Below are 11,833 nucleotides of genomic sequence, written 5' to 3' on the forward strand. Positions count from 1 at the left end.
CTCGCACATCAACTACTCTTTCGAGTATTTTTATTGAGTTCATTATGCATCTTCACATCCCTCCCACCTTTATATTGGAAATCTTCTTTCGGGTTTTCAGTCCATGCGTAGTTAATTTTGGTTTACTAGTTCAATTAACTCTTCTAGTTACTAGTTTATATAATGTTTGATGATTTATTGATTTTTCTATTTCCATTTTAATTTTTTAAAAAGTTGATTTATTTATTTATATTATATTTATATACCGACACTGGTTTTAATCATGTGTGAATATAAAATAATAGTTAGTCTATTACTTTAAATGGTTTACTTACCAATTTACATATGTTAATCGATTTATTTGTGTTGTTGAGGAACTAAATTACTTTATAACACATTAGAAACTATATTAATGTATTTTCATAGTTTAATGTAAATACTTTAAAAAAAAGTCAAATTGACAAAACATCTAAACATGAAAAATGGCAGAGAGACTAAATAGTTGGATTGGTTAATAGTTTAGAGATCTATTGATATATTTTAATAACCAATCTAAAGAGAATGATAATTTAAGGATCTAATTCATTATTATTCATTAAGAACAAAAACTTGAAAACAATAAATGGTTGAAAAAAACACGGGGAAGCACAATTAAACACAAAATAGTACAACAATTTAGAGAAAATTGATTCAATTTTGAATAAAAACATAGAGGGACATAACAATCCATAAGCTCGATATATAGTTTATATATATATATATATATATATATATATATATATATATATATATATATATATATATAATCCATAAATAGGGATTGGAAATTTTTTATATGCATTGATGTATAGATTGATTTTTTTTATTTATCCAAAATGTTTCCATTTTATAGGATTATTTGGATTCAAAATGTCTTAAAACATATTTATCACCAATTGTACATTGTTTAAATAAACTACCAAAATAGTCACTAACTTTATAAAATTGAGAAACATTTTATAGATTCAAATATTAAATTAAAATATTCATATTTGTAGTTACCAAATTGACAGTGTTACAAAGTCATAAGTCATTTTAGTTGTCAACATTTCATTTAACAACCACGTTATCAACATTCATGGAGTTTAGTAATGGCAATTTACATAAGGAAAAAATTGAGAAACGTTTTACATAATTAAAGACCAAATTGAAATATTTTTGTTCTTTGAGATCAAATTGAGAATCCCCTACATAATTAAGGGACACTTTAGTTGTTCACTCTACGTTGTTTGTTTTTGTTTATCTATGATATGAGTGTAATCATGAAGAGCGCATAACAAAAATTCTTCAATAGTTACTTGATTCACTATGGTAGCCTTGTTTGATTTTCACATAATTTAAATACTTACCTCAATTGCAAAATATTGTTTCAAACATTTCATAAAAAATTATTGGTTTAAATATAAACCCTAGTTTTATGACAAATTGAGAAGGAGAATTTAAATTCAAACTCTAACTTAAACAATCATTTCAAGGAAGTTTCATTGTATGCATCAATTTTCTCTGTTTTATTTGCAAGGTTACCTTTGGCGTCTTTGTCTATTAGTGCAAGTCTTTTAGAGTGTGATTTAGTTACTTAAATAGATTTTTAAAATTTGGTCGAGAAAACTCATACATTCTTTGAAATATACAACAAAATGCACGATGATTTGACTGTATAACAAGTTTAAACTCAACTTAAATTCAAAATCTCATTCTATCAAAACCAACACAATTATGCATTTCAGTTTTGTCGTTAACTTTTTATTTCAATTTTCAATGTATTGAATATACAACTTTCGATATAAATTTACTATTTTATTTTAAACAATATCCTTAGACACTAATTCACATTTCTCTTATTTAAATGAAACATGTTTTACTTCAATTTAGTTTGTTATAACATTTTCTTTAAATCCTTTACTAGTTTTTCTTGACCATGATGTGTTTTGTTTCACTCATTTTTGTTTAAGTACAAACGAGATAAAATTAGTTAATAATAGAATTGATGAACATAATGTCAATAACAAGTAAAATTAAATATTTTTCATTTAATTAATTTATATTATTATGTTTCATAATATAGATTAAATGTCTAGAAAAATATTTTTAAGTACTTAATTCAGATCATTCAAGTTCAAAAACAATAATCTATAATTAATTTGTTGAAAATAAAATATATTAGAAAATAATTTATCCTGTGAGATTTACTCTAGTGGGTATGTGATACTTCATAACATATAAATCATGATTTAAACAATTCAATTACAAGTTTAGTATTTTGAATCATAAAATAAAAATAAAACTTTCGTTTTTAAACAATAATGATACTTATATATTTATAATTTTTTTATATTTGATTTAACACTTATTTTTCTTTAACTCAGTGACACGTACACAAATAATATATTTCTTTTAAATGGTTTGAATAAGACAGGAAAGTGAACTATATTTTCAAATACCATTACCACATAGAAAAAATTGTATGGGTGTGATCAAATACCCAAGAAGTGTCATCACCTAATTGCATGGGGATCAACGAATTCAAAAAACCAATACTCTTGGCGTGACACTTTATCATTTCATCTTTTGTATTGTACTACTTCTCACTCTCTCTTTTTTATTATACTTTTCAGTTTTTGAAACAACACACACATTGAGATTCCCGATTCAAACTCTTTTCCCCAAAACTCCAAAACGTCAACAATATTAAATTAACACAAATCAATACAAAAATAAATAAATATTGAGTAAACCAATGTCTTGGGTATTGAAATTGTAAATTATTTGAGATCAAAATTTACCAAAAACCAAATTGTTTAATATCAAACAAAATATCTTCTCTTCTCCCTCAAATACTATATGAAATTCACTTACTTGACTAAATTCATCACACAAAACTTTACATACAATACAATATTGAAAATGGTTAAAAATATCCATTTCTATGTTTATTTGACTCGTGCTAATTAATTTTAAAATTTCGATAAAAAAAAAGTCTAATAAATCTATTAATATAGTGTAATACCATTGTAGATAATTTAAATTCAAGGAAACGTAACACATCATTTATCTAAAAGAGTAATTTGACAAATGATTCAGATAAACACCATTCAATTTGAATAAACAATTTAATATTTTATAAATTTTGAATCATAAATTATAAACACTTATAATTTAAAGACAACAATAGTGGTATATTAATAAATAATTCTCACATTTCACGGTGGTGTTACTGTTACAAAATTCACTCGAAGTTCCAAACCTTCATGTCAGAAACACACAAAACAATTTGATGCCAAATAAACAACACCGAATCTCAACTTCATCCAACACAACAACACACATCATCGTTACTCTTCTTGTTCTTTTCATCTCTACAATTTCACTTTCCGGTTAGAATTTCTTGTTCATTGTTTTAACTTTTAATGTTGCTATCTTTGAATGTAACAATGGGGTGTTATTGATTGCTCAAAGTAGTGGAAAAAAATTCACCCTTTACGTCTTTTTACAAAAAGGTTACATTTATAAACTTTTTTTGTTGTGTGTAGAGAAAAACCCATTTCATAAAATGTACTATTGTGAATGATTTTGCACTTTTTTTGCTTTGTTGTTGAAGCAACAATGAAGGGTCAATGTTAGATTAATGTTTAAAAGTTAAAGTTTTTAACTTTATTATGGAATTGTCAACAAACACTAAACCTATGAAATCCAACTCAAATTTATCAGAAATGGTATTTAAATTTGCCAAAGTTTGTAAATTCAAATCTATTGGGGTTTTTTCATCTGAAATCCCTAATCTCCATCATTTGCATAGACCCTTTTTCAATGAGTCTCTATTGAGTGGAAATAGTAGTGAAGAGTTCAAATGTTATGACCAAAAAGTTCATCCTCATTCTATTGAATTGAAAGGCAAAGAGGATTCTTGTGGTGATTTGGTTGTCATGAATAAGATTTTTGATGCTGTTTCAGATTTGAAACTTGCATATCTTAAGCTTCAACAAGCTCATATACCATATGATCCGAAAAAGATTGTTGCTGCTGATGATCTTGTTGTTGTTGAGCTTGAGAAGCTTTGCAAGTTCAAGAGTGAGTATAAGGAGAAGCAATCTAAGAAGGCAATGATCAATGCTGAACTTTCTGATCTTTTGTTTGCTGAAATTGTTGCCAAAGAAGCCTTTTTAGGGAAGCTTAAGTCTCAAAAGAGTGGTAAAGATTCGGAGATTCTTCGGTTGCGTCGCCAACTTAGTGATTTGGAAATGGGGAACAAGAATTTGTCTGAGAAGATTAGACAGATAAAGTTAGAGCATAGGAAAGCAAGTGTTTTGAGTGTTACTAAGTTTCAAGATGTTTTCAAGGCTGCTTCAAAATCTATTCATGATTTCGCGAAACCGATTATTAGCTTGATGAAAGCTTCGGGTTGGGACCTTGATAGGGCAACAAAGTCCATCGAAAATGATGCTGTTTATTTGAAAAGATGCGATAAGAAGTATGCTTTCGAGGCCTACATTGCACGGAGAATGTTTCATGGGATTGCATTAACTTCCTATGATGTGAGTGATGTTATGAAATTTGATGACCCGATCGATGCACTAATAGAGAATCCAAACTCAGATTTCGCCAAATTTTGCATAGAAAAATATCTTCTGGTTGTTCATCCCAAAATGGAAGAGTCGTTCTTTGGCAATACGGAACACCGCAGATTCATAACAAGTGGCAAGCACCCGAGAACAGAATTCTATCAATTATTTGCAAAAATGGCGAAATGGATATGGGTTTTGCTAGGATCTGCAGTCACAATAGATCCTAATGCAACCATGTTTTCTGTGATCAAAGGAAGCATGTTCTCCAACTCGTACATGGAATCTGCCGTGGAAGAAAACACGAGCGCAATGCTTTCTGATAAAAAAAGAGCTACCTATAAAGTTCAGTTCATGATCATGCCGGGGTTTAAAGTTGGACACGCGTTGGTGAAGTCTCGAGTTTATGTTTCGCAACATCGTTCAAACTAAATTGTCGCCACTTTAACCGGTAATTCAGCTAACAGAACCGCATAGTTTCGAACTTGAATACTTTGGATGGTACCTTAGATAATCAAGATAACAATGCCTATTTATAATCTTTAGTATATGTTTAGTTACTATGGTCTTTAGTTTCTTTAATTATTGCACTGTATTTTCTTCTAATCCCTTTCAAATTTCTCTATCAAATGTAAATAGATGTTTAACTAAACTTCCTATGATGAATGCATTTTAATTTATTTTGTGATTACCACTCATCAATGGTGCAACATAATCTCTTGGCTTTATTATTTCCTTAAAACTAAGGATGAAAATTTATAAAAATGTTTCTCATTATAAACCACATTATCAAAAATATGATCTTTTACAACTTCATGAGAGTACTTAATTGAAAACTTTGAAGTAAAAAAAAAATTGAAAAAATGATGAATTTCTATTTATATTGGCTCCTTACTCCTTAAGCTTTTTCACCTTCCTCATTATTATGTGAAGAAAACAAGTCTTTGCAAAGCTCACCATAAAATCTAGAAACTATTTCAATGAAAACAGGACACTTAAGATTCTTCCAACAATATAGAAGTTCTTCAACATCCATCAAGTCCCTAGTCTTCCCTTCTTCCACAATCATCTCCACCAAATAATTCTCAAAACTTTTGCATGCATCTTCCACTTCTTCGCCCGAAGCTTCCCTTTTCGAATCTTCACTTTTATTTGTTGATACGCAAGCTGGTGTAAGTGGTGATGGAAATATCGGAGTTTCATGCACGTTGGAGGGACTCTTGAAGCTTTGCAACTTAACAAAGTCTTTGGATGTCTTCGGCGAACGAAACACTGATAACAAAGAAGCCATTGGTTTTGACGAAAAAGATGAGTTTTGGGATGTAGATTTTCTTAGAGCTCTTATAAACACAAGTTTCTTAGGTTTAAGTTTGAAGAAAAACATTAGTTTTTTGCATGGTTTGAGAAACTTGGATTTGAAGGCACTCAATGCTTTCACTTTCATCTCTAAAAAGTAAAGGAGAGTGTTGTTGAAGAAAGTTTAGTACTTTGTATTATGGATGGTGGCTTTGTTGCTTTTTGATAAGTACTAGAATGGTGGATGTTTGTTGAAATCTAAGTTGACGTAGGGCGAGCGAAGGTGGGAAACTGATCCTCTACGATTGTGAATTTATGCAGTTACAAATCTCGATCGTCCGATCAAGGTCAAACAATTGAAATCTAATGAGTTTAAATACAATTAATTTGATGAAGATAAAAATATATTAAATATAATTTATTACAACTTAAATACAAATCGTTTGATGAAAGATCGAACACATGAAATCAAAAAAAAAAAGTGAGAAGAGGGTTTCCTTTTAATTGTGATGTTAGTTAGAGAGGGGAAAGTATATTGGTGTATAGAGAGGGTGTGAAGTCTTTAATAAGGTGTGTTTGGTAGGCATAGAATGAAGAAGTTGGGTGAGTGTGGGCTTCACGTCTTCAACATTTCCATACATTGCAAGCGCGTTACTAGTAGATATATTATTGATAAGTGCTTTTGGATAATTTTATGTGATTTTCTTTTAAATTAACAAGTCATATGTTTAGTAGTGGAGTTGGTGACTCAAAGGAATTTCGGTTTTGTCTTCACTATTGTCTTGCTTATTAATTTTTTCCATGGCACGTTGCTTATTGGCACACAAAAGATAATATATTATATACTAGACAAATGAAATTATTATATTTAGTTTAATTAAATACTAAATTTTATTTATAAACTAAAACATTTAACTAATACTAATTACTTTTAGTGGAACTGCAGAAAATAATTAGTTTTTAAATTAAATGGAAAAAAATTATTTATAATATTTTACTTTTAAAAAAAATTGTAGTGTCTGGTTGGTTATACGATGGTTGACTGTAATTTTTATCTATTCAATATAAAACTAAATGTTAATTTAAGTTAATACTCCAATTACTTATTTGATTATAAAATTAAAAATCCTAATAATTAACTATGATATTTTTGGTCCAATTCCAAGTGTGTGAGACCTATAAGCATGCGGAATAAGTATGAATGAATGTTCATCTAATTTTATTGATTTTTCATTGGATTTTAGTTCTCGAAAATATAAAATACATTATTGAAAGCTAATTTTTAGTAATATATTTAAAGGTGAAAAAGTAAAATTAAAGATTAGATGAATATTGATCTAAGTATGTCTACTTATGTTTTGTAGTTCGGTTGTATAAATGGGTTTAAGATCGTGGGCATATAGTGGGCCTGTAACACGATATCAGGCTTTTTCTTTCCTCCTTCCACCTACACCTCAAATTCATTTTTTATTTTCTGAAATAATCACTCAGGATAGTATTTTTTTTTTAATATTAATTTCAGAGATGAAAATATTGACTTGTCATTTTTTTTAAAGATTTTTAATATTTTTGGATTGATCAATTTAAAGATGTAAAATGCTAATTTAATTTTTTTTTTAATTTCTTTAGACTAATTCAAAGACGTAAAAATCTTAAAAACTACAAATTAATATTTATATCTTTTCAGATAGATCAATTCAGAAAAATTCCACTTGATTAATTAATTTAAATCGAGTTAAATTTGACAAAATAAAATGAGTTTTTGGAAGTTTTTTAAAATTTAAGAGGAAATTTTATTTTTAACTACAAGCAGAGCATCCTATATAGACCCATAATTTGTCGGAACAAAAAATATATTCACTACCAGTGTTATTTTATTACGACATAAAATAGATAAATCACCATTTTACTTTGGTCTCAAATTTAGTCAAAATTTTAAATTAATTTTTGAATTATTAAAATATTTTTAAATTATCAATAATTAAATTAACTGACATTTTAAAGATTTAATGACCATTTTAAACTTTTAACTTAGTTAAAAAGCAAAATGGCACCTCCCAGTAGTTTTAAAAATTAAAGTTGTGGTTAACCTAAAATAAAATAGAAAAAAAATAATTAGAATGAACATAAGAAGAAAAAAAAGATAGAGGAATCTAATACTTGGAGAGATGGTTAAGGCAAGCACTAAACATGTGGGGGTATTATAGCTGTAGATAAAAAGGCAAAGAATGCTATAATTGATAAAGCCAAGAATTGAGGAATAAAATGGGTCTGAATGAATGATTACTTGTTGAAGGTCAAATATAAACTACACTAGACACAGCGTGGAGAACCATATTATTAATTTCAATCCTTCAATTGCCACAATATATATTGAGCTGTAGAGCAGTCCAGACAAAACAAATAAACCATACGTAAGCAAACAATTGCAATCCACTTACTGGACAACATCTTTTTGTCTTAATCTTTCAATTTTAAGATGAAAAAAAAACATAGCTTGATAATTTAGATAGTGATTGAAAGTTAAATAAAATTTTATTAAATATTGTTGCAGTCATGATTCGAATTAAAGTATTTTTAATTCATTTATCTTTAAATAAAAATTATTATTGATCTAAATCCAATCACTTGGTTAAGAAATATAGGATTAGGACATGATACTTTTTCTTACTCAACGGAACACGATGCTAACTAACGTATATAAATTTTGTTAATTAAATATGTTTTTTATTTTTATTAAAAGAGTACACAATTTAGTCAATTAATTAATTCGTATAAGGTTTTAGTCAGACCTAAATCTAACTCAAAAAATAGAGAAATAAATAGGAGATAAGTTAGAGAATAAATTGAAGTAGGAATCGACTTATAACATTCATTTATAATTTTATACATAAAATTTATTAATTAAAATATATTTAACCCAACATGTTCTATAATTAAGATATTACTCTCCGAATTTTTTTTTTAATATAGTCTTATTTTTAAAGTGTAATTCACATAATTATCATCAAATTATGTGTCTTATTTAATTTCCTAGTTAATAAGATCTATTCTCAAAATTTCAAAAGAAAGATCTATTCTCAAAGTGATAAAATCTATCTTATTTTTGTGGGAATATAGTGTGCATTCCATCTTTTTAATATCATACACCATCAGTCTTATATTAAGAATCACATTTATAAAATTATTTGTCCAATTATTTTTGAATTTAAAATACCAGTAAAGCATTAGTTAATTTTTTCATCAATATATATATTTTTTAGTGTATTTCAATTAACCTAATTACTCAATTAACTACTAATAATATTCTAATAAATAAAAATCATTTTATCTTAAAATTTAAAACACTCAATAATTTATTTAAGAAATGTGCTTTAACATATATATATGTATATAGAGAGAGAATAATAAAAACATAAAATTAGGTAACAATGTTGTTGCAGAGTAATATCTTCTAGATATTTCCTTAGACTTTTGACTTTATAGTCCAATAGTAGTTCCACAGTGAAACACTTATTATATAATGCTTTTATCTTCCAACTTTTTAAGAAGATTATAACCAACATACTTGAGGGTTCATAATTTAAACTTCATGTTGTTGATTACCTACAATAAGTTTCATGCACAAGTATCAATTTTATCTTTTCCAAATATTTTCTTCCTATCTCATTTTACATGATTATAAATAAATAGTGTATGTTAGGGAAAGTAATTTCATGCACAACTATATACATCAAACTTGTTACTATGAGATTGATTATTTAGATGATGATGAAAATACAAATAAAAAAACATATAATATTGTAGTAATGTAAACAGTTGTGCATGTTTGCTGGTAGCAATGATGAAATAAATTCATTTAATAGACAAACTTTGGTCCCCTTTGCTTTCATGCTATATAACTTTTTTATAATGGACCACCAACTTTATATTTTTCATCTTATTATAAACCAATTTTTCTACCCTTATACATCTTTCATTTCACCTCATACATGAAAATCTTCTAAGGTACATCAAGATAAATTAAATAAATAAAACACTGAAATTGAGAGAGCAAAAAAGTGTGTTTAAATCAATTTTCTCTAATGGGTAACAACAAGTTCAAATTTTCAGATATGATACCAAATGCTTGGTTTTATAAGCTAAAAGATATGAGCAAATCAAAGAAGAGAAATGGTTCACATGTTATGAAGAGTAAAGTGACTTCACCAACAACTTCTCAAATGTCACATTCAAGGTATTTGAATTATTTCCCCAATGAACCAAAAAATGCTTGTAAGCTATTCAACACACCAATTCACAAAAAAGAATTGGATTTTCCATTCAATGATTCACCAAGAAGGTCTTCTAAGAGAAAGGATAGAAGAAAAACAGTTTACAAGCCTTCTCCTTTAGTTGTTTTCAATGATTTGTCTTCAATTGAATGTTCTTCTGAGTCTTCTGATTTTAATCAATATGTTTCTTCTGAATCTGATTGTGATGGTTTTTCTGTTAATCCTGATTTTGTTAATGGAGTAGCTTCTAATTGCAGTTGTAGAGTTAGTTCTTCCACTAATGATATCATTATAGACATGATGAACAACAATGAATCTTTTCATGGAAATTGTGAAAAGATAGATGATTTTGATGCATTTTCAACAATTGGGCTAGCTCCAATTTTGACAAAGCAAGTGAAGTTTGATGATAAGATCAAATGGGCTGCACCCGAATCTCGAAATTCGACCGATTCGGATGAGCCGGAGATTGATCATTCTTTTAGTATGAAAGTTAACATAGAAGGAAGTAATCATAGAAGTCAAAGAAGGAAGAAAAAAAGTCAAATAGTTAGAAAATCTTCTCCTAATTCACCAGGTATAAGGCTTAGAGTGAATTCTCCAAAAATTGGAAACAGAAAAATTCAAGCTTGTGCAAGAAAGAGTGTGTCATCATCATCCAAAGGAAGCAAAGATTCAAGGAATGATGCAAGGTTTCTAGATGGATTTGCTGTTGTTAAGTCATCAATTGATCCACAAAGTGATTTTAAGGAATCAATGGTGGAGATGATTGTGGAGAATAATATAAGGGAATCAAAGGATTTGGAGGATTTACTTGCATGTTATCTTTCTCTTAATTCAAGTGAATATCATGATCTTATTGTTAAAGCATTTGAGCAAATTTGGTATGATATGGCTCAACTTAGAATGTAGAAATATCTTAATGTTATTATTATTCAATGCATGTTTATAGTCTTGTAATTACCACCACTTTATGAATCAAATTAAACTTGTTCTGATTCTTCTGAAATGTCAGGATTCTAAATTTAGTATTCTCGTATGATTTTCTTTTTATTCAATTTCTAACAAGTTGAAATGTGCATGGTAATATGGAATTTGGTTTCATGAATAAATTAAGTGTATCACTTGCATCAGAAGTTTGTTGTGTAGTTTGAGCCAAAGTCTCTAGCTGAATTAAGTTTGCAACTGTTCAAGCTGTTTGAATTTTTCTTAGTTGTCAAATGTAAATTAAATGTCTTTCATTGAAGATTTAGATACATGTTGATTGATTAGTAAAAAATTTGTCATGTAAAAACAGATGATGCAAAATAGGAAGATAAAGAAAAATAATTGTTCTATCCAGTTTTACGGTATAAATAAATTATTTACGCAAAAAAATATTAAATATGACTCATATTCACTGATAAGTGGATAGACGTTTGATCGCAGTGTAGTTGAAAATACAATGAAAAAACTAAAGCAATAACTCTATCGTTGAAGATGCAAATTTGACTATCAAATAAGTTACATAATCAAAATGAAATAAAAATTAATTATTAAATTCAAGTAAAATTACAATAAATTAAGAAATCAAATATATAATTTAAATTTTTCCATAAAAACATGAAATTCTTAACTTTCAAAGAAAAAGGTATTTTGTTACATAAATGTTAAAAAATGATATTTATTTTTTATTCCAATACAATG

The 11,833-nt window shown here is 27.6% G+C and overlaps 2 protein-coding genes across 3 annotated transcripts; both read left to right on the plus strand.

Annotated features, from left to right (window-relative positions):
• The first annotated feature begins 3,200 nt into the window (after nucleotides 1-3,200).
• On the plus strand, nucleotides 3,201-5,275 carry LOC101490225 (protein GRAVITROPIC IN THE LIGHT 1). Its single transcript, XM_004490653.4, has one exon. The coding sequence runs from the start codon at nucleotides 3,675-3,677 to the stop codon at nucleotides 5,007-5,009; it is 1,335 nt and encodes a 444-aa protein (XP_004490710.1). The 5' UTR covers nucleotides 3,201-3,674; the 3' UTR covers nucleotides 5,010-5,275.
• A 4,170-nt stretch (nucleotides 5,276-9,445) lies between these two features.
• Nucleotides 9,446-11,186, plus strand: LOC101489571 (transcription repressor OFP4). 2 transcript variants are annotated; one of them, XM_073365024.1, is made up of 2 exons: nucleotides 9,446-10,110; nucleotides 10,405-11,186. In XM_073365024.1, exons 1-2 carry the CDS (start codon nucleotides 9,959-9,961, stop codon nucleotides 11,057-11,059), a joined length of 807 nt encoding a protein of 268 aa, XP_073221125.1. In that variant the 5' UTR covers nucleotides 9,446-9,958; the 3' UTR covers nucleotides 11,060-11,186. The 2 variants fall into 2 exon arrangements, with proteins under 2 accessions (XP_073221125.1, XP_004490708.1); XM_004490651.4 differs by having other exon boundaries at nucleotides 9,446-11,186.
• The last annotated feature ends 647 nt before the right edge of the window (nucleotides 11,187-11,833 follow it).

The sequence above is a fragment of the Cicer arietinum genome, chromosome 2 (assembly GCF_000331145.2).
Source record: "Cicer arietinum cultivar CDC Frontier isolate Library 1 chromosome 2, Cicar.CDCFrontier_v2.0, whole genome shotgun sequence".
NCBI lineage: Eukaryota > Viridiplantae > Streptophyta > Magnoliopsida > Fabales > Fabaceae > Cicer > Cicer arietinum.